Here is a 24,582-nt window from a genome sequence, read left to right as displayed (position 1 = left end):
TCTTACTGTAAACTTAAAGCTGCAGAATGCATAGAACGTTTTGTGCCACATATATGCCTCTAATACCACCGCATACTCTCGTGCTAAGGGAGGATGTATGGTGCAAAACATTTTGGAAAGGGTTGTAAACTAATAAGGTTAAAATGTAAAAACTTTGACCTGAAATATTTGATTTTATCTATTATAGCAATAACAATCATAACATTTTGCTTTACTTTTCTGTCAGTTTAATCTTCCAAGAATTAACTTAATCAAAACAATACTAAATTAAGCTTTCATAGAAGGCCACTGTCATGTGTGTGTACACACACACACACACACACGCATATATATATATATATATATATATATACACACACACACACACACACACACACACACACACACACACACACACACACACACACTCACACACATATATATACAGACATTTACATGTATTTATATGGATCTGCTTTCAAATATCAAATACCAGAATTCTGAACTACTAAATATCGAGACCAGAATGTCGAACATGCAATTATCTGAAAGTCCAAAACACTGACACCTAAAATACCAAAAGACACAACTAACTCTACCTTCCTTCCTTCTACTAGTACAAGCTACACCAACAAACAACACAGATAATTACCTACTCTATATTTAAGCAGGGCGGCAACCTTCCTGCACCCCCCCACACCCCCTGCTATTAAAATACATCAACTCCGGCATCGCACTACAACAAAAAAATGGTAAATATACTGGTATGGGTGCATGTGTAATGTTTAACAGACTCTACTCTGTACATAACAGCAACGTAGCTCTTAAACTCTTTACCATTCACTACAAACGCAAATTACCTCTGCCCGTAAGACTTCTTTCAAGTTTTCACTTAAACATACATTTTCCTTTAAACAATCCGATCTGTACAGTATACTTTCCCTTCAACATTATAAAGCAGAACTTCCTTTCCAAAGTTTACAAAACTCCACACCATACCTTTTTCCAAAGACTACAAAACCTTAAAGAGATACCATACCATAATTAACTGCATTTTGGAATTTTGCCATATGATATTTTGAACTTTCAGGAAAACGAACGTTTAACATTCCAGTCTTGATATTTCAAAGTCCAGGATTCTGGTAATTCAATATTTGAAACTAGATCCATTTATATACAGATGGTTTACTACTGAATGCTCAACGTTGCCAAGGACGAGTCAGCTTTGTGAACCCTGCATTTTCAATGCCAGAACGTCAAACACCAACATTACTGTCTGAACCTGCCTCCCTTCCAGCCCCATGGGTCCGGAGCAGTAGGTAGTTTTGGTGCTTCAATAAGTTTTTGGGCTTGCAAGTAATCGGCATTCAGAATTTTCTGGGAAGGTTTAGGTGAATGTTCGATTCAGCTTTGACAATGTCAATCATTCAATAGTAAACCTATATATATCCTGCCAGGTAGCATTCTTTATCTATGGTTTCATTTAGTCTGTAATGCAAATAAAGGTTATAAAAACTTTCCAAGCAGCAGATAATTAGCATAATTTTGTGACAGTAGAGCAGATGTGGGGATTGCTAAGGTTTATGAATATAATCTCAAGACTCTTCAGAATGCTGATCAGACTGACACAAGGGAGACGTACTTCTACTCCGTCTGAGCAGCAGGTTAGACACTGCAGTTCTAGGTAAATGTCAGTAGTTTACACTGGTTAGATGAATGTTGACAACAAATAATGCATACTGATCTAAAAAGGAGAAAAGTTACACTGAAACACAAACTACATTACACCATCACCAAGAAGCAAGGATGTGTATCATAGCAGCAGGTGTGCATAAAAGCAAACTGGCATGCACAGAGTCACTGCAATATCAAAGCTCACAAAATAATAAGTCATCAAAAGCATAATGAAGTAAATAAATAGAAACAAATGATTATGATACAACACACACTGACAGTATGCTGCATTTTATATGCATTATAGAAGCATTCATCATGGAGTACAATATTCATTTTCATATACTGAATAACTTGACACTGAAGGAAATCCTTGTACAATAGCTATCAGTCATACAATATAATAATCCTACTAGTTTTGAGTCTTACAGTGTGTTGCTTCACTACACAGGTGCTTTACAATACCCAATGAGTTACATGTCATTTTGCCTGGCTATTCCTTATTTACTTGGGCAATTTTCTAATAAAAAGCTTTTTGTAGAATTTTTATTAAACCATAATAAAATAAATTTGGCTTCTCCTCAGTAACATCACCTTAGGAATATATCCACAGACTGGACACATCTCTCCACACATGCAACGATGCACTGACTAAAATCTATTGACACAACTTATGCTTCTCTATACTTATGCCAGTGAGCTAGAGGTCACCATTTATCCTTAGGGCATTGAGTATTTGTGTTCTTTTTTTTTGTAAAACTAAAGCTGAGGTTGAAAATGTTCACTGACAGGGCAAATACTATGGTACAAAAAGTAAGCAACATGACAATGACATCTGCACTTTAAGCTGCATGTTGAGGAAGCAGAAAGATTGTCCATTGCATGTTTAGAAACAAGAGTCCATATGCAACACAGTGCAGTATGCTGAGGGAAGTCAGATTTTCCCCAGTTTTTAGCCATCCCCATTTGCATAGAGAGATGAAGTCTTGACTGTAGCCTGTGTGACTAGAGTCCATTTAGTAGCTTAGGTGGCTGAAGGCACTACTGTACAGTATGGAATGAGCATCTGCTGATGGCTCACCCATCATTGGGGGAAAGGAAGGCACCTCTGGTTCACCACTTGGGTGACACTTGGTGGGAGTATCTGTGAAGCATGAACCTGTAGAGTACAGACTGGAATGCTGCACACTCCCAGAAACCATGAGATTCAGAGTATGAAGGTATGTTCCCTGTAGCCAACAGCTTACAGCAGTGCTTAAGGAGCTACAAAAAGGAAGGGGGGTGCTCCACCAGAGATGGGGAGCCGGTTACACAGGACCAGCAAGCTAGGCCACTCCCTACTTACCTGACTCTTAGTGTTGGGGAATGGATGAGACGATACAGTTCCCCAGGCAGGAAGATTTGGATTGTTGGTTCTCATCTACCCAATACTTACTGGGTGCAGGTGGAAACAACCATAGAATAAGTTCCTGCTAAAGGCAAAAAAAAAAAAACAGAGAGGTTTTTTTTTTCATTTTTGGTAAATTTGTTGTCCAAGTAAAACAATTAGGTCAGGGAATGTACACTTAAAGCTGTAAATAATTGGAATGAAGTGGCAACTGTTCCTGGTAGAAGCTGTTAGGAGGCATAGCATGGTTGAAAAGGTGTCAGTTTGTACTTACAGATGTCACTGTCAGTCATTTAAGCATCTGTGACTGCAATTCATCTGCTTAAATGATAGTCCATGTGTGCCTGTTATGAACAGTAGGAAGGTGCTAGAAAGTATCTGACAGTTCAGTAAAGAGCTGTCATGTAGTTACATAATACCTGCTTGCTTAGCCTGAAGACATTTTTAGTTTAAGAGTAAATGTCCATAGGTGAACTTTAGCAAAAGGGTATTATTGCTCTTGGCTACAGTTTAGGAAAGATGTTCTGAGAAGAGCTATGGAATGACTGTTTGCTTAGCTTGAAGCGTTTTCTGTTTTTTCCTCAGCTCTGAGAGTATGTACATACATTATACATCACAAAGCTTTTCTTTGTAATTATCAATAGTTCAACATTACAGAAATTGCTGAATTCCTGCCTTTCCTTAAACCGGACTCCTCCTGAGAAATATTCTGCATGTATTGTTTCCACAGTTTACATTTATTTCTATGTAATTTGCTTCTTCCCTTTTCAAAAGATCCCTCTTCCAGTTCTTTTACCTCTTTTATAATATACAAAACCTCAAATACAGTTGGTTTAGACTTTGATTTCCATTTTCTAGTAACTGCTTTTTTGGCAGCCACCAGAATTAATAAGTCCTTACTATGTCTAAGCAATTCAGATCCTGCGTCCCAGCTCAAAGAATCATATCCTCAGTTATAGCTTATCCAATATTTCTGACTGAGTACTCTAGGGAATTTTTAAAATCTACCAGCATATTACACTCCCAAAACACATGTTCCTAAATTACCTCTGCCTGAGGAAAAAATTGTTGAAGTGTGCTTGAAATATAAAAATACCTATACAAACACTTCCAAGCAAAAATCCTAAACCTTTTGGACTTTGTTGCATACTTGGGAGCCATATATATATGTCCTCCCATTGTTCTCTTGTAAATGGCTTTTCCAATCTCTCTTCCCAGTTTTTCTAAACTTTTCTGATTGACTTATAGTTATCATGCAATATTTTATATGCCCTACTTAATCCCTATTTTAACAGCAACCTGTGTTCTAGGTTTAACAAAAAAAAAAAAAAAACACCAAAGCACATGCTTCACTTAAGACTCTCCTATCCCTTTCTGTTTGCCTATACTCTGAGATCAAGTCCTGGTAGAGAAAGCGGTCTCTGGCCTGCAATCCAAATGTCTTCTTTCCTCACGAGACTCTATTACCATTACCTCTCAAGTTTCTACTTTCAGCTTCTTGTGACCAGCTAGGGGTTACTGAATACATGCAGATTATAAACAAGAAGCACGTCACAGGGTTGTGGCCAGCTAATAATTTTAAAATGACAGGTGTCAATCTTCTGAACCCTATGAGTGGAATCCTATATAGCACAAATATTTTCAGTAACTACAGTTGAACATTCTATTGCAATGAGCACACATATATGATGATAAACATACAAGCCTTTATTTTGTACCCTGCAGGTATGCCTTTGCAACTGATTCTTCTTTGCCAACCATAGAAACAGTTCCCAATCCAAATGTACCAATTGGTCAGCGATATGGAATAAGTAACTTAGATCTGGGAAAAATTAATGCATTGTTTAATTGTGGTAAGTGTGTTTATGCCATTTTATTAAACTTATATGTTGTATATTTACATCTGAATGTCTTTAGTTTCAAAATGCATGTTATCTTTTTCTAAGTACATATTTTTTTCTATTTCAGTTTTATACCTAGTGATCTTCTCAAAGCTGCGTGTGTGTTTACTAATAGCCAAAGCACTTCCTGTTTATTTTGCAGCTGTCTAAGTTTTAAGAAAAAAAAATAACATGCCATAACCAACATTTCTGCAGTAATAGAAACAATATGGTATGCCAAATTCTGCAGTGATTTCCACTTAAATCCTTAAGACTACAACAACATCATAAGTCCATGTAGATACCACATGGGTCACTACCCAATATATAGGCTTACAGTAGAAGACCAGGCTTATTAGCACACCTCATCCTGTAGACGGTGCATGTGACCAAAATCTGTATAGACTGTTTTGCCTTAATTTTTATGCACATATCAAAGCCACACACACTCAGTGGCATAACTGGTCAGTGGAAAGTGGGGGCAAACAGGGAAGAGATGGTATCACATATGAGGATCTACAGGACAATTTTGGCAAATCATATATATATTTTTGAAATATACAGTTGAGTGGAGATACTAGTGCTGTTGTACACAATGCATATGTATGGATACTGTTGTGGCAGAGACCCCACACCTATGCCATAGTTGTCCCTCCTGTCCTTAGTCTGTCTTTTGTGAACCATACCATCCATGCCATGTTTGTTCATTCCTGTCAGCTCAGTTACATCCAGACTGGAATGTTCATACTGAGGATACCATCCCTATCTGATAGCATCCTTAGTTTCTCCTTAACTTCAGCAGACTGACCACTGTAACCCAGAAGTGTCCACTTCCTGGCATACTACAGCATTACTGTAGTCTTCCAACTCTGGTGCCTGCCCAGCATTTCTGCTTCTTGAATGTGCTGGTCCAAAAAATTCAACGTCTAAGGGGTTTTGATCTCCCCTTCAAGCCTTAAGTTAATATTTCTGTCAGTCCTTTACCAATGTCCTCACCATGAACCTCATACACATACTCAAATGTGTACACACACACATATATATATTACATGCTTTTGAACAGAAATGCTGAGCCCCTCCCCCACTCTCCCTGCACCTTCTTGTGTTTCCAGGAACACAAGATCCAATTTTACATGCACTGTAGCCTATGATACCTTTATGAATATAATGGCCATGCCTTGGTGCTTTTTCAGCGTTTCCATTTATCTCATTATTTATATCTCACAGTCACGTCATCTCTGTGTTGTCAGGTTTGCCCAGCATCACTTATAAAGTACTGAGATCAGAGCTGAATGTGCAACAATACACAGACAAGCTCAGTGGTAACAATATAGTTTAGGCACATTCTAGTGTGTTATATGGTGAGCTCAGACTTGTGCACAAACACATATTAATGCGATTTGGGTCATTTGCCTACATTACTGCTCAACCGCACTTCTGATGGGAGAGAGTAATGGTTTTACTTGGGGTAGCTATAAAAAATCAGAGCAGGCACTCCTGTAAACTACTCACTCTCCTGTCTCCCACACACTTACACCCATACTATCCCACTAGCCTTATAAAGTACGCATCATGTCTCAATCCCACCCTGAGATATTAAGGGTGGAAACGACTTTTCTCTTTGAGGTACAATAATTATCAGTTACAGAATGCCAGACCATGAGTGGGTAAGTTCTACTAAACTCTGGCTATTAAATGTTAATATTAAGTACAGTAGCTTTTCACTGTATTACGACTTACACGCTTTGTTTCTTTCCCTGTTAGGAGTCTGTAGCACCTTGGCAACTGATACATCAGGAACATTTTCATCTGAAAACTACCCTGCTAGCTACCATAGCAATTCCTACTGTGTCTGGCTTATTAGGCCTCCAAATAATCAGGTGAGAAAATGTGTTTTCTGTTGACAAGTTTTTTAACTTTATTTATTTAATACACGATTTTCCAGTAACACAATCATTTCTTAAGGGATTATTTGTTATCTGTACAATGCTGGGGTACTTAACTAGACCAGTTATTTGTTACATCACAGTAAGTAATCCCTTGCACAGAAGTGTTCATTGCTACACATGCCAGTAATAAAAGATAAAACACCTTTATTTACATAATTACCTCATAAAGAAAACACATCTTGCAGATCTACATTTGTACGCAACACTGCCTGTATAAATAAATAAATATATATATATATATATATATATATATATATATATATATATATATATATATATATATACACAGACACACACACACACACACACACACACACACACACACACACACACACACACACACACACACACACACACACACACACACACACACACACACACACACACACACACACACACACACAATTTATCATAACTTGCTTATTATGTGTTCGAGACGTGGATGCCAAGAAAAGAAATTCACCTCGACAGCAAAGCTTGAGAGGTGAATCTTGGAATCCATGTCAAGACAAAAGGGTTATGATCGGAGACCTGATTATAATTCTTTGTCTTGCATGGAGCTTTATCTGCTCCATGTCCTACTAGTTACAGGAAAACAGAACAAAAAAAAAAATTAAAAAAAGCACTAAACATTTTGCTGGTTCAAAGCCACTGAGCACTTACTGTCAGAAAGGCAATGTAATGCAATCCTTTTATGTTTACACTCATCTTTCATGCCTTTCCGCTGTCCAGATTTTCACAGACTGTTGAGGTTATTGATTCATATTTTTGGTCTCTTCCTCACAAAGTTGTGTTTTTTGGACAACCCACCGAGGACTGAAGTCACTAAATAATGACATACATTTGAGTTTCAGAGTTGGTATCCTTCAGAAAATGCAGGCAAACACATCCTGTTATTGCAGCCAGCTTCCATGTTTACTGAAGGAAGGGATACCTTATTCCTGTGGACAGCAGACAGAAACAAACCATGTTAAGTTGTCAATCTCGCCTTCGTTCCGCCATCTTCTGTAGCTCGAGAGCTGTTTACTGGCTCGAGGCTACCCCTTATCCCATGATGCCTAGCTCTAGCTACCCAGATCTCGTTTGCCACTTCAGCTGCGAGGTTCGTTGTACTGGCTCAGGCTCATATATTTTTTCTTCTACTACTTTTTCAGTCAGATTAGGGCTTTTCTGGTAGTTATTGTTTTTGTCTAATAGTCGCTAACTGGTTTGTAGTAGTTTAGTGTTTTTTGTGGGTCTTCCTAGAACTCATTTTAGTTAGAGAGTTCTCCCCCTCCCCCTCCTCCCCCTTATCAGTAAGCTTATTCTTTAGAATTTTCTTCTTCCTTATTGTTTAGGTAGCCATTTTAGTTAGAGGCTCCCTAGTTTAAAAAAAAAAAAAAAAAAAATATATATATATATATATATATATATATATATATATATATATATATATATATATATACACATATATATATATATATATCTTTAGCTTGTAGTATACTTGTTGTTTTTTGTGGTAGTGTCTAGTACTAGTCTTTACTAGTTCAGCCCTTTACTAAAATAGTCACTGTAGCAGTGATTTATAACTTACTGTGGTATCTTCTATTTGTGGATTATGTTTAAAGAATCCAAGGTGTTGGGATTCAAGAAGTGTGACTCATGCTGTCAGAAAATGTCTCTGACAGATGGGCACACTTCTTGCGTCTATTGCTTGGGCACAGTGCACCTGCAGGACTCTTGTTCTATCTGCCATGCATTTAGCCCAAGAGTTCTGCAGGAGTGCAAAAACAAACTTATTTTGAGGGGTCTTCTTAAGCCCCAGGATTCACCAGCCAAGGCTCAGCCAGTGAAATCTCCTAAACCAGCCAAATCGTCAGCTCCCAGCTTGGAGCCGTCTTTGGCCAAAGCCTTGTCTACTTCTTCGGTTCTGGCTGGAACCGAGGAGACTGCCTCTTCGTCGGCTCCACCAGTAACCTTCGGAGCCGTCAAGGACTCACAAGAGGCCAAGGTCCCCTTCGCTAGAGTCCATAAATTTGGCTCCTTGGTCTCCCGTGTTGCAAAGTGATCACAGTCATAGATCGTCCCACTCTTCTCGGTCCTCTAGGCACTCGGACCATGATGTGGAGAGAGTGGTAAGTAAGCTGAAGTCGCAGGCACTGGCCAAAATGTTGTCCAGCCCTCAACAGGTGTTGGCTCCATCAGTTTCTATCGATATTGCTCCTCCGACTACATTGAGCTTGGAGCCGGAGTTTGTTGGGGTTCGAGTCATGGAACCGTCGGCTCTGATAACTATTTCTCCTTCGGATCCGTTGTCGGCTCCAATCCCCTCGATGGTGCCTTCCGTCGTGGGATCTGGGCGCCGAGACTCCCTCGTCAGCTCCAAGGGGGCGAGTGGCATCGGACCCTTGTCCGACCCCGTTCTCCCTCTCAGAGCATCGGCGCAGGTGAGCTCGGCTCCTACATCAACCTCGGAGCAGTCTCCCTTGGTGCGGAGGATGATTCCAGTTTCCTCAGAGCCTTCTCTGCATCGTGGCAGGGACGCCTTTGATGTCATGAGGAGTGTGCTGGCCTCTGAGCCAGCTCCACCTTCGGCCTCACTGGCTCCGTCCCCTGTAGTGTCTGTGCCAACCTCTGTCCCTCCTCCAGACTCCAAGCGTGGGGAACCAGTGCTCCAGGGCACCCCATTTGGTGTTTCTTCTTCTTCCGAGGCCTCCCCTGATCATTCAGAGGAGCTCCCTCGGAAGAAGAAGTGCAAGAGGAAGCACACTGACTCCCCTGAGGCTGTCACTTCGGATACGGATTTGGATGAGTCGGAAGGATCCTCGAGATCCCCCTCTGAAGAGGTTTCCTTTTCGGACATCCTAGAAATACTTAAGCAGAGGGGGAACTGGAATACCCTAGCCCCTTCTGAGGATGAATCTGTATTCCCGGATGCGTTCGGTTCCCGACCTTCCACCTCCTGGGTTTCTCCGCCTTTCGATCCACTAATGTCAGTAGTGGCTCGAAGGGCTTGGTCAGTCCCGGATACAGTGGAACCAACCTCAAGGAGACCAGGCAAGTTTATTACTGCACCTCCTGACAAGCAATTCCTTACTAAGGGTGTTCCCGTGGATGCTATGGTGGTAGCAGCAGCCACTAAAAAGGAGTTGGCGGAAACTTCTTCCTCTGTCCATCCTCCTAACAAGGAGTCCAGGACTATGGACAGATATGGGAAGCAAATGTTTGCTTCAGCGATCTTTTCTATGAGGTCACTGAATTATTTATGCCATTTCACCAGGCTTCAGAGGGATCTCCTGAAAGAACTCGGAGATACCCTTCAGGATCCATCAGCTGAAGGGGCTCAGGCTAAAGTGGCTTCTTAGTTAACTCCTCCATGAGGCTCATTTCCTATGCAGCCGATGGTGTGAGTAGAGCCGCAGGCACAGGTGTGGCCCTTCGAAGACATGCATGGATGTGGCTGTGTAATTTTGCAGAACCCTTTAGAGCGTCATTCACAAACACTCCCTTTGACGATTCCTTTCTCTTTGGACCACAGGTGAAAGACACTCTCACTAGGTGTGAGCAGGAAGGCAAGACTCGCTCTGCCGTGGGAGTCCGTTTTTCCACTCCTTCCAGACCATACCCCAAGGGTCAGAAGAGTGGGAAAATGTGGTTTCAGAAATCCCGGGGAGCTTCGCCTGACACACGTAGTGATTCTTCCTCCAGGGGCAGAGGAGGAAATAACAGACGCTGCCCTCATGGCAGAGGGGGGTCCGCAGAACCAGGACAGCAGAGAATCTTTTTCTGACAAGCCCTTCCAACATCCCTGAAGGGTTGCCCGACTGTCTGTCTCTGGAGACAGTCGGGGGAAGACTTTCCTTGTACCCACAAGCCTGGCTAAACCTTATGCAAGACAAATGGGTACATTCAATCATATTCGGAGGTTACAGAATCCCATTCTCTCAACCCTCTTTACCATCACGCAAGTCCCTCCCAGATGTTCCACCCAATCTGAGGGACCAAGCAGTTATAGAAGTCTCAAAACTGCTACAAAAAAAGAGTCATCCAGGAAGTCCCGGCAGACCAACACGGATCCGGAACTTACTCAAGGTTCTTTTTGGTACCAAAAAGACAGGGGACTGGAGACCTATTTTGGATCTCAGCAGACTGAACAAGTCTGTTCAAAGAACAAAGTTTCGGATGGTCATGCTACAGTCCATTCTACCCTTTCTGGGTCAGGACAATTCAATGTGCTCCATAGATCTCCAAGATGCATACTATCACATCAAAATGGACAGATGCTCCAGGAGGTTCCTTCGCTTCCGGCTGGGAGCCAGTCATTATCAGTTCAGCGCTCTGCCCTTTGGTCTCACCACAGCCCGCAGGGTGTTCACCAAATGTATGGCAGTGGTCACGGCTCACCTGAGGTGTTGAGGATTCCAGGTGTTTCCATATCTAGACGACTGGCTCCTTACTGCTACTACCAGGCATCAACTCCTTCAAGCCAGGGACTATACAATTTCAATTTGCTCCCAGCTAGGCATTACCATACATTTTGAAAAATCTGCCTTGTTGCCTTGTCAATCTATTACTTATATAGGAGCAGACTTAGATACAAGGAGCATGTCCGCAAAGCTACCTTCAGACAGGGCTTCCACAATTCGCCAGCAAGTTCATATCCTCATGCTATGCAAAAGGGTACAAGTCAGGTATGTCCTTCAAACTCTAGGTTCTATGGCAGCGGCAATTCTTCTGATACCCCTGGCCCACTTTCACATGAGAATCCTTCAGTGGCTTCTATTCACACAGTGGTCCTTCCAACAGCTTCCCATGTCTCACACAATCTTGATTACAGAAGCATGCAAAAGGCACCTTTCCTGGTGGATGGCCTCCCCACTAGTGACTCAGGGCAGACCCCTCATTCAGCCTCCTCCGGTTGCTACAGTGACCACAGACGCCTCCCTGATGGGGGGGGGGGGCATTATCAGGGAAGGACAGTCCAAGGCACTTGGCAGACTCACGGGTACCATCTGCATATAAACGTCCTAGAAATGAGAGCCGTGCTCCTAGCGTTGCAAGCTCTTCAGGACTCTCTCCCTACTGGGACCATTGCGATTCAAATGGACAACATGTCAGTGGTGTGGTACATCAACAAGCAGGGTTGAACCAGGTCCTACCCCCTGTGTCGAGAAGTGCTCAGACTCTGGCAGTGGGCGATTTCCTCCCAACAATTTCTGATTGCGACGCACATCCCTGGGACGTCCAACGTCATAGCAAACAGGCTCAGCAGAGCTATTCTCATGCCTCACGAGTGGTCTCTGAATCAGGTGGTTGCGGACTCAATCTTCTGCAAATAGGGACAGCCTTGCTGCGACCTTTTTGCCACCCCCCCTTCAACAGCAAATGCAGCAACTACTTCTCCCTTCTTCCGCTTCCTGGTCACTCTCCCAGAGATGCTCTAGTCCACGATTGGCCTCAGGGACTTTTTTATGCCTTCCCTCCGTTTCCTCTGATACCAAAACTCATACAGAAAGCTATGTCATTGGGTTGCAGAATGACCCTCATTGCTCCCTACTGGCCTCGACAGATATGGCTCCCATTCCTGCACCATTACCTTCTTGAGCAGCCTTGGACTGTGGATCCGATTCCAGACCTACTGATTCATCAGTCAGGCGGGCTGCATCAATCCGTGCAAACACTCCAGCTCATAGCTTGGTTGCTCCACTTCCAACCTTAGCCAGGCTTCCCAGCATTTCCCTGGCTGTACGCGACATTATTGTCTCCTCCCATAAGTCTACCACTAGAAGGACTTATGCTAGCAAATGGAAACGTTTTTCTTGTTGGGCAGAGGCAAGGAACATAGATCCCTTCACAGCCCCTATCCATGAGATTTTGGAGTTCCTATCAGAACTCTTTCATTCGGAGTCCGCTTCTGCTACAATCAGGGTTCAATTAGCGGCCATTTCAAATTTTCATGTTGGGTTGTCTAATGCAAACATTATGTCTCATAAGCTATGTAAAGCCTTTCTAAGAGGGGCTACCCTCCTTAGACCCCCAGTGAGAGACCCCCCCCTCCTCCTTGGGATCTTAATTTGGTATTGACCTCCTTGATTATGCCTCCTTTTGAACCGGCAGCATCCTGCTCCATTAAGTTTCTATCTTGGAAAACTCTCTTTCTGGTAGCTATTACTTCAGCCAGACATGTCTGTGAACTTCAGGCACTATGCGTCCGTCCTCCATACTTAGTACTTCATAAGGACAGGGTTGCTCTGAGGACTAATCCCTTTTTCCTTCCGACATTCTGCTCAGAAAATAATTTGAATCAATCTATAGACCTTCCTGTGTATTTTCCCAACCACACCAACAAGGCAGAATACAAGTTACATCTACTGGATGTTCATAGACAACTGCGTTTCTACCTGCATAGGACAAAGGATATAAGGAAGTCAGACCAACTATTCCTTTCCTATGCTCGGGGCAAACAGGGTCTCCCAGTTTCCAAAGTGACCTTATCCAGGTGGTTGTCTCACATCATTACCTTTGTCTATCAACTAAGGAACAAAGAGTTGCCTATCAAACCGAAGGGTCATTCTACTAGGGCCTTAGCCACCTCTGTAGCCTTCCAGTCTAGGTTGCCCATGGATTCTATCTGTGCCGCCGCTACTTGGGAAAATCCTCATACCTTTATTTCTCATTACAAGTTGGATTTGGTCTCCAGGAGTAGAGCTAGCTTTGGTTCCACTGTTCTGAAGAGTCTGTTCCAATGAGCCCCCCCAGGATTGTAGGTGCTAGGGACGCTGTTCCAACCAGCAAGAATGAAGGCGAGATTGACAACTTAACATAAAGAAGTTATGTACCTACCATAACGTTCCATGTTAGTTGTCTTCTCTCGCCTTCTTTCTTGTGTCCCCCCCTCCATCCCCCTGTCCTGTTGGACTGAGAGGAGTTCAGGTTTCACTGGCTGAGTGTTCTCTGGTTTGTTTCCTCTACTGACTTAGAGAGTAGGACAGGTATGCTTAACCTTTTGTTTGGAGGGGTTCATTCATAGTTCTGTCTGGTATTAGCTATTTCAAACGAGATCTGAGTAGCTAGCGCTAGGCATCATGGGGTAAGGGGTAGCCTCGAGCCAGTAAACAGCTCTCGAGCTATAGAAGATGGCCGAGTCAGAGCCAAGGATTGGCTCTGATCCCAACTAGCAAGAAAGAAGGTGAGATGAAGACAACTAACATGGAATGTTATGGTAGGTACATAACTTCTTTTTTTGTTCCACTGCTGTCATTTGTTGATCACTGCAGGCAGATTTTACTTTAGCAAGTGGGTGCTTAACATTTAAGCTTGGGTTTCGAGCCACATTAGCGCTTAACTGGTTTGGCTTTTTCCAAATACTGGAGAGTAATCATCCGCTCCACGCACTATATATAAGATAATGAGCAGGTCACCAATTATAACCAGTTTATTGTGTGTTTGAGACAGAGATGCCAAGAAACTGACCTTGAGAGCAAAGCTTAAGAGGTGAAATCTAATAATGGGTTACATAGTACTACTAATCAGAGGGAAAAAAAAAGCCTAAGCATTTTGTTGGCTTTGAAATTCATCACTTAGTGACCACTGTGAGAAAGGCAGTAACCCACACTGTTATGTTACAGAAAGTCAGGGACACATTACCAGCACAGACAGCAAGCAGAAAAAAATCTGTTTTTAATTCTGCCGCCATTGTTTGCTGGTCAGTACTGGCAGATTTAACTGCCTAGACTGAAATCTGATATTAACAAGTGAAGCAGGGGGTGCATAACAATTGTTAAGATCGCATCTCGCCCTAATTGTTAAGATCACATCTCACCTTAAAGAAAACCATAACCGATGTGCCTTTTTGAGCATTTCAGAGAGTAATCATTGTGCTGCATGTACTACTGTAAGCAGCCCATGCCACCTTTCTGTGCGACTCCGGTAGTTCATGGAAGGGTGTCGAAAGGATCCTTTCAGCATTTTCTTTCCTTCTTATGTTGCACAGCACAAAATTATATCACGGAAACTTTACATGGTTATGTGCATATGCCCTAAAACCTATTATACCCACTCTATATCTGGCAGTAGATTTAAACCACAGCTCCCTAGTTTTTCGATATGCATGCCTTGTATATTTTATTTTCTCACGTGTTAAGATATCTCCCACAGCTTGCTCCAAGCCATTATTATACCTATAGAATATTATAGCAATAACCCACGCCTGGGTGTGGGTAATGCTAAATTTACCCACGGTTGGCGTGGTTTGGTCCCGAGGGCGAAGCCCGAGGGACCAAACAAAGCCAACCATGGGTAAATTTAGCATTACCCACACCCAGAAGTGGGTTATTGCTATTATACCATGACATTATTTAAGAAAAGAAACTGTTACTTTTCTTAAATAATGGCATAGTATAATGCCTGTTTACTGCCCTTCCGCAGATGTCTGGCATCCGCGGCAGTTCTGATGTACTGCGCCTGCGCAGTACATCAGAGTTGTGCAAAACGGAGAAAGCAAGATCTCCGTTGCTTTTTTGTTCGCTATGTTAAATGAGTTTAACATAGCGAGACAGTTTAAAATAAGCAACGGACATCTCCGTTGCTTATTTTAAACTGTCTCGCTATGTTAAACTCATTTAACATAGCGAACTAAAAAGCAACGGAGATCTTGCTTTCTCCGTTGTTTAACAAACACTGTCTCGCTATGTTAAATGGGTTTAACATGGCGAGACAGCTTTAAAATAAGCAACGGAGATCTCCGTTGCTTATTTTAAAGCTGTCTCGCTATGTTAAACCCATTTAACATAGCGAGACAGTGTTTTAAAAAATCGAGTTATACTAATGGAAAAAAGTCCGGGCGACCGGACCTTTTTCCATTAGTATAACTCGATTTACAACGGGCACGCTGGCCAATCAGCGTGCACGTTTTGGGGGGATCATGGTATAATACATTATACTGCTGCATTTTTATCTGTGTTTAATTTTGCTCGAGTTTATTTGTAGTTGCGTGGTTTTACTTTGTGAATTAATTTACTTTTTATGCACAGATTAGAGGTGGTATTCAGAAATGTTTGCTCCACAGCACTAATATTGCTGTGCTGTTGTGCTCTAGTCTAGAGCCACTACAGAGCTAAATATGGATGCTGAGACATTCAAGAACCACATGGAGCAAAAGCTCATTGCTGGCTCTTTCGCGTGTTGTGAATTTAACACCTAGCACAGTTGGAACTGTTTTTGTGTTCTATCTACCAACACATGCAACACCACTGCACAGGTACCTGCAAACACACACATACTTTTTGACACATACACAGTTCCACAAATACCTGGACAGTGCAGCTCCATTCTTACCAAATATTTATTTTATTTATTTATTTAATATTTGTTTACCAAGTCCAACTTGGAATGAGACAATTTTCAGCAGAGATCTGGGGAGAAATGCATGTTTTTGTAATGTGGAAGGAAACCAGAGCACCCAGAGGAAACCCACACAAATGCAAGGATGACGTGCAGACTCAGCACAGAAGACACCCCAGCCGAGAAGTGAACTGGACAACCTCTTGCTGTGAGGTGACACTGCTCCTTCCAAATACACACAAACACACACAACCTCATAGTAATTACCTACTGTGGCTTTAGTTGTCCTATTGATGCATACATAATGGATGAATACCATACAACAGCGCGTTCAGTTTCACTATTATGCTCTTAAATAGAAAAGTAGAATTTGTCTTTGAATTTTGGTACTGTACTATTTTGATTACAGAGCAAGACTGCAGGACACAGCACATGAAAATTTACATTAGCTACACCCTGAATGTCATATTTGCATTCAGTGTTATAAAGTAGACCACTGTAGCACTACTTACTGGAGGCTTTATACATTGTAGAGCTACAACAGTTTTTGAATTTCTTTCAGCAGGCTGAGCAGTCCTACTAGAAATAAGGTTGAATAACGTTGTACAGTGCACTCTGTGTTTTTGAATGCCTTTGTTACTGTGCCCATTAGTGTGTGTGTATATATCTTGCATTTTTCACATATCTTGGAGGAATTTATAAAAGTAACATTTCACAAATCAGAGACATGCATAACATGGTGCTCTGGCACAAAGACATGCAGCACTGCACTGGGCTGTCACTGAGGCTATGCTACATCATGCAAATGAGGCCATCCTGGGAGAGGCATATGCTAATTAGCCATGTGCCCCCCCCCCACACACACACAGAATAGCCTACTGGAAAGCATCTACATGCCAAGCAATTCATAGATTTGCTTGGCCATGTAGATTAGCATGACCACTCCTACCATGCTGTGGTAGTGAACAGGGCCTTTTGGCTGTGTTCAGCCATTGTGGAAGAGGTAAGTAATGGAGATTTTAGTGGCAAGGTATGGTCTCCAGTTCGATCCTCGGCTGGGGTGCCTTCTCTGCGGAGTTTGCATGTCCTCCCTGTGGTCGTGTGAGTTTCCTCCGGGTGCTCTGGTTTCCTCCCACATCCCAAAGACATGCTGTAGGTTGATTGGATACTCTAAATTGGCCCTAGGCATGAATGCGTGCATGTGTATGCGTGCCTTATGTGGAAGGTTGGGAGCCGGGCTGGCAACTCGACACCGTAAAATGGGACTATATCAGAACATCAAAGTTTTAAAACTTCGAATGTTCTAATATCGACCCGTTTTAATCGAACGCTAAAAATACAGAAGCTGTAGAACACAGAATTCTTTCCTAGGGAAAGAATTCGGTTGGCCGGTTCTGTGGCTTCGCTATTTTCAGCACTGTGGTGGAGATTTACGGGTCGGATTCAGGTAAGTGTGCGATTGTGTGGTTGTTAGGATTAGGCCACATGTTAGGTGAGTTACGGTTAGGGCGCAGGTTAGGTGAATTAGGTTTAGGGGCTGGTTAAGTGAGTTAGGGTTCCGGCGCGGGTTAGGTGAGTGTGCAATAGTGACGGACCTTAGGGTTAGTGTTAAGGTAAGTGGATAGACAGTAGTGTATGCATAGTTTAGTGTTGGGTTAGTTGTAGGATTATAAGTGTATGTGTGTGTATTAATGTTTTTTAGGTGTGCTTGTGTTGTGTATATGTGTTTCGGAATAGCAAATTTTTTCCCAAGGAAAAAATTCGCTGTTCTGAATGTTCAATATTATGTGGTTTAGATATTTTAGGTTCGAAGAAATAGCGTTAGCTATTTTCATCTTTCGATAATGGGATATAAACACCGTAAAACTCCACTGCCAATCATAAGCGGACAGGTGATCCACTGTGGTGACCCCTAACCGGGAAAAGCCGAAAGAAGATGTATGGTCAGGACACATCCACATCACAGGACACATGTGAGTCTATGCAAAGGACAGAATGTGTGTGTGTGTGTGTGTGTGTGTGTGTGTGTGTGTGTGTGTGTGTGTGTGTGTGTGTGTTTGATGTGTATGCGTGTGAGTTAGATTGGGGTGGCTTTCATACCGCTACATACCCCTACACTAATAAGCATAATCTACAACATTGGGTGGAAGACCACTAGCCACCAAGGATTACATTATAAGACTTGTGCCATAACACTTAAACCAGTAATGGGATTGGAGCTGGGGGAACACTAGTTACCAGGAATACTAGTTTTGTGTCATAATGGCAATTACCGCTCTACTGGGATCAGGGGGTGAGGGGAACACTAGACGCCAGGTGTATTACTTTTATGCCATAAGAGCACTTACAGCACTACAGGCATTTGGGGATGGGGGAACAACTAGACAGCAGGGATGTTATTTTTTGCCAACATGGTACAGCCAGTGCAGTTAATTACCAAGAGAAGTAATGATTTGTGGTAATTAAATGTGCTTTAGAGACATGCAAATGATCTGACAATGAGTTATTTCCTTATCACAGCTAACATGCTTCTGAATTGTAAACTATCACATCATAGGATAAGAGAGCTGTAAGAGGCCTCTTCACAAATCCCTGGGATTGCATTTCTACAACATAATGTTACGTCACTGTATATTCATATCTGGCTGTGATTTTGTTCTTTGGGATTTTTTTTTTTTTTTTTTTTTTTGTGTTTTGAGGTTTTATTTTATTTGTGAATGTATTTATTTACTTTTATGCCGACAGTTAATGTGTGTCTGTCTTGCATTTTTTACTATTCTCATGAACGAAATATCTGCCACATAATGCTACCAGAAGGTAAATATACTGACGCTGTACAATTTTATACTATATTTTTTTATTGGCTGCTGCCCTTCCTTTGAATGTATTTTTTACATGGATTTCTTTTCTTCTTGTTTGTGAATGTACTTATTTACTATTATATTGGGACTGAAACTGGGATTAATGGACAGCATGTTTCACTGCGCAAACCAGGCCAGGGTGTAGCTAAAAGAGAAATCGGGCAACAGTTTAATCACCTAAAAATGCTATACAGATCATGCTAATGAGTGCATAAGACATGGACAAGAGGAAATCCATGCAAATCAGCCACACACATTATGCAAATGAAGGAATTCAAACTGGCCCAGTGATATAAAATATCAGCTCTGTGTAACAGCACATACTCGTTTTGAATACCATAATTCATGGTGTACAGTGAGAGAAATGCCAGGCATAGCAACAGCAGCTTCAATGCTGCAGGCTGAATCCTTCACAACAATGGAGGAGGTACTGGCAACAAATGAAATGCCATCAGATAACAGACTAATAGATTGAGCTACCATTTCTGACAGACTCAGTCAAACTGTGTTACAGCATTAAAGAGGATGCAAACGATGCCTGTTCTTCTGGATACAAAGGTATGTGTAGTCTTAACCATCGTAGCTATAGCGACCACGTAATGACCTTTAGGGGACATGTTACAGATATCATAGGCATCAGCCTTACGAATGGAGGAGTGTACCCGGTTTCCCAGGACAGTAGAGGAAACAAACACCGACAGCCTTTTATAACATTCATAGCCCATTTCCCTGAAGTCCTGGGAGCCACAGATTGCACGATTGCATGTATGATGCTATCAAGGCCAAACCAAGTCAACTGGAAGAACTTCCTCTCCGTGAACTGTCAGGTGGTTTGTAATGTCCACAGCATTATTAAATATATAAATCACAAAAGCAAAAACTTGACCACAAATATAAAAACTGCTAAAAATTAAACGGCTCAAGAAAAGGCAGAAAGTTTATTCAGAAAAAGTCAATATTCGGTTAACCCTTTATTCTTGTATCTTAAGAGTTCTTTAGATTGAATTAAATCACGCACACTGCAATGTGTAAAAAATCACAAAAAAATCACATAACCAAATAATTGCTCAATGCTTTAAGCCTTTCCTTTTCAAATACATTTTGAAGTGTTCTTTATCATTCAAGCCAGGAGGGTAACATGCATTTAGCATCACTTCAAAATATTCAAAAGAAACTTTGTCATTTAAAAAACACAAATGCTACCCAAATTGAAATTTCGAGTGTCAGCTCCTTTACAGGAGAAAAAAAAAAACACAAACAAGATGTGATTGGTATTAAAAAGTAAACAATAACTTTAGTACAAAAGTAAATATCTAGGTAGCTGATGCAAATGCTTGTATACTGGACAACACATGAAAAGAAAAGTACACTATACACAGAGGTGAGATTGAGTGCTACTGCACATAAGGAAGTGATTGGAATTGCACTTGAATGAGAATATATTAATTTAGTATGCAATAAATAAATAGAATTACTGCATGGAAAAGAATGACAGCATAACAATATGTCTGCATTAATGAGTCTTATTGCAGCGGGACAAAAACTGTTCACGAATCTGGATGTCCTGCAGCAGATACTCCGCAACTTTCTACCAGATGCAAGTTTAGTTAACCAATCATACGCTGGATGAGAAGTGTCACTCAGTATTTTGGGGGGACCTCTTTTTACATCTCAGTTCAAAGAGCTCCTGTAAGGTAGGAAGACTTGTGCCCACGATCTTTTCTGCTGTTGTTATTCTTTGCGGCTTCTTCCTTTCAGCCATTGTGCTGTTACCGAACCATACAGTGCAGTTGTTGGTGATAATGCTCTCAATGGCTCCTCTGTAGAAGGTACTTTGAGCATTCACAGACAGCTTTGCCTTTCTAAGATGTCTTAGGAAGTGTAGTCGCTGGTTGGCTTTTTAATTAGCTGGTCTGTGTCTGTACTCCAAGAAACATACTCCCTCCAGTCCAACTCATCTTCAGCATTGAACTTATTCAAATACCCCTCTATCGTTCTATAACTATACATTTAAAAACCATGATGTATTTACTTATTTTATAATGTTTACTTAGTGTATTTGACACATCACCTGTTTCTATGGCATATCTACGCATGTACAATCTCTTATACAATTCTCTGTTTGTGTGTCCCACATAAAATGAATTACACAATCAGATGGATACACAACAAATTCTGACTTACATGAGTAACTGCCCTGAATTTTAATATTGATTCTGTTAACATTAACTTCATTCACTCCAACATATAAAAACTTACTGTAATTGCAATTGTGCATTCCAACCTTTTTGCACACTGCAATAGGTAAACTTAATTTTGATTGAAAAATTTTAAAACATTTGTCTCTTATGAACAAATAAGGGTTTCTCTCACACTACGCTACTTAAAAATTTTCAGTTGTTAATTACATTTTTATGGCTCTTTCATCTACACTGTTAGTAACCTGCATAGATGTACTGAAATTAATATTATTTGCTTTTTTAAAACTTGATTCACCTCACTTTCTTAGATCGAGAACCTCTTTAAATTTCTCTCTTACTATTTCAACTGGATAACCCCTGCTAACAAATTTGCTACACAAAAGGAGGAAATATAGCTTGGTCCAAACCACCACACAGACAACTTAAAACACAAATAACGGAAAAATAAGAAAATCACTGCCCATGGTAAAGAAAAAGCACTCCCTTTAATGTTTCCACACTATTAAAACAAAATAAATCAACATACAAAATTCACGGACCAAGTGCTTTCACCTGATAAAATATTAAGGCATCATTAGAGTCAGGTGAAAGCACTTAGTTCGTGAATTTTGTATGTTAATTTATTTTATGTTTTAATAGTGTGGAAACATTAAAATGAGTGCTTTTTCTTCACCACGGGGCAGTAGTTTTCTTATTTTTCCATTATTTTTGCTACACAAAAGCCCCCCTTCTTTTAAAATATCATGATCTTTTTTTGCCAACATATTAGTTCTTATTACGTGTCCCTTTAGGCTGTATACTGTTGTAATCTAAACAGGAATTATTCTGTACTTTATTTTTATTTTTTTTTTTTTTAGAAATTTTGCTAAGCAAAGTGCCTTTCTCATTAAATAATGTTACATCCCAAAAAATGTGACTATAGGCCATAACACAGAAAACACACAATAAAATGATTCATGTTGTATCATATTCAAACTGTGAGGCATGCATGAGTTGGCCATGTTATACATCAGACATCACCATGGCCCCACAGGTTAGGGGACTAAGTAAAGCACAGTCATCAATCCTAACACTAATAGGAGGACATAGCGACAGATGATAATACAGGGTAGAGTCACAAAAGGAGAACACTATAGCTTCATACTCTGGGGACTATAGTCAAAAATCACATCTTCCACTAGTGGGGCTGAGCTGCCACAATGTAAGCACTGGCTGGGCTCTCCATGTTTGTTTGTGGTTTCAGGACTCAATGTAGGCTGGGGCAGGGAAGAGGCAGAATTATGAGACCGTGCACATGCATCATGAGATGGCATGCAATGTGTTGAGCCTGATAAGCATCATTACTCGTGATCCAGATGGTGACCATAACTGAGTGACAGGATAAGTGCCCATGGGTGACTCCCATTAATACACTATAGCCATACTTCAACATATGATCCTGGATCCTCATACCCTTTATAACATGCCTCTTCACAAAATTTCCTATGTTCATGGTTTAACCCCCCCCCCCACAGATACCGGCAGACAGTGCTGTCATGCCAGTGCCACAGATTCCCCATGACACACGCACCACTACATCTGCCACATTCCCAATGACATCCACTACCAGGTTTGTTACTGTTACTTCCATTAAGCAGAATTACTTCAACTCTCAGAAGCCCCACATAAATGAGGGTTTTTCTGAAATTCCTCTGTTTTGAACCTCTTTTGGTTGTCAGCAGTGTTACTCTAAACGGTGCTGATGCTTTATATTACATTGGCTAGTTATTGTTATTATTTACTACAGGCCCAGTGGTTATGGTAACAAAACCAATTAGCATTATTGTTCGTGAATTACTGTTAGTGTGCAATGCACTGTCTACAAATTTTTGTACGAGCCATTTACATTACAGTGAAAATAAAGTATGCAATGGACATGTTTATGCATATGGCATGTTTAGGTCTGTAGCATGGTGGCGCAGTGGTACAGTGCTACACTGCATGAGATGGGAAGCACATTATTTTGTTCAGTGATTGGACTTGATTGAGTAGCCATGCCTAGTTCTCACTCAGGGGAAAGCAGGGCTCCAGCCTGGAGTGTCAGAAAGTGTTCTTTTTCTGTTCTCTCTACATAGGAATTTCAGGAAGCATCTGCTGTGCAGTTATGATGACTCACCGGGGAAAGCGGATGCTTGGCAAGTACTGATAAAGATGATGAATGATGTTAATGGCATCACATACTCTGATGAACAATGCTACACTGCTATGATGATCTGAAATGGTGTCACCTTGACCTGGTTTACCAATGATGGGTACAGATTCAGGAAGTAATAGTGCTGTGCAGTTTCCAGTAACTTTATCCTGTAATATGTTCGCTAGCATTGAAGGATGTATATATAATAGCACTCCTCCATTTTTCAGAGGTGAAGCAGCTGCTAACCATGACTGGCTGCCACATAAGCAGGAGCATCTCTCTAGGTCACAGGGTGTCTTTGCTGTCTTGCAGTTCAGCTCACACCTTCACTGGTGTTATTCTTATATGCATGTCTGTCTGGCAATTTCCTTCTCTTCTGTCATCCTTCTACAGAGTTGGGCAGGAGGAGAAGGTGCAGCACAGACTACCTTGGTCTCTCCCACTGACAGCATCTAGTACTGGGATGTCAGTGGTTATTAGGCATGCCTCTAAGCAGTGGGGGTGGGGTGGGGGGGGTGAAGGCTCCTTTTCTGGAGGCGACTCGGAGGTGTTACTGATGCTCACTGTCTCTGTCTCTCTCTCTTGTGAAGAGGTGGACCAATTCCATGTAGATAATATCATCATATGGGTTATTGTCAAGCTGTGTTACCCACAAGTGGAATCAAGAGGGATGCAGAGATAGCCCATCTTAGTGGACATTACGGTATTTGTAGCATTAACCATTCAACTTAAACAGACCTTTTCATTGATCTCCAAGTGGCATGCTGGGAATATCATAGGTGTTGGCCTCACATATCCAGTAACACCTCAGTCTTCAGATTGGTGAATTTTCCCAGTCACTGCTACTGCCATTGGCAAGATGTATAGACATGCTGGTCACACCTATCATTCCGTGTGTGTGCATGGATGTTTCAGCTTTATGTTCACTGCCTTCTCCCTCATATGGTGGCCAATTACCTTTACCCTGTTGTGTTATGCAGCATATGTGGTTTCCAAGGACTACGGAGGACAGAACTACCACTAATTAGGTATTTTACAATATAGCCCATTTCCCTGAGGTCCACAGAGCCATAGACTGAGCACGCGTTGCCATCAACTCCTTATCTCATCCACACACTGTCAGATATATCAATAGAAAGGGCTTCTGCTCTTTGAAA

At 41.4% G+C, this 24,582-nt stretch overlaps 1 protein-coding gene across 1 annotated transcript in view; it reads left to right on the top strand.

The window, feature by feature from the left end:
- Positions 1-24,582, top strand: part of LOC122807244 (embryonic protein UVS.2-like) — a 365,021-nt gene that overhangs the window by 28,150 nt on the left and 312,289 nt on the right. The window contains exons 4-5 of the mRNA XM_044078329.1: positions 4,766-4,893; positions 6,685-6,800. Coding sequence (XP_043934264.1) covers positions 4,766-4,893; positions 6,685-6,800 — 244 coding nt within the window. The remainder of the gene's footprint in view (positions 1-4,765; positions 4,894-6,684; positions 6,801-24,582) is intronic.

The sequence above is a fragment of the Protopterus annectens genome, chromosome 7.part0 (genome assembly GCF_019279795.1).
Source record: "Protopterus annectens isolate FY-2018-M chromosome 7.part0, PAN1.0, whole genome shotgun sequence".
NCBI classification, from domain to species: domain Eukaryota; kingdom Metazoa; phylum Chordata; order Ceratodontiformes; family Protopteridae; genus Protopterus; species Protopterus annectens.
This window is presented reverse-complemented; position numbering and strand designations above follow the sequence as displayed.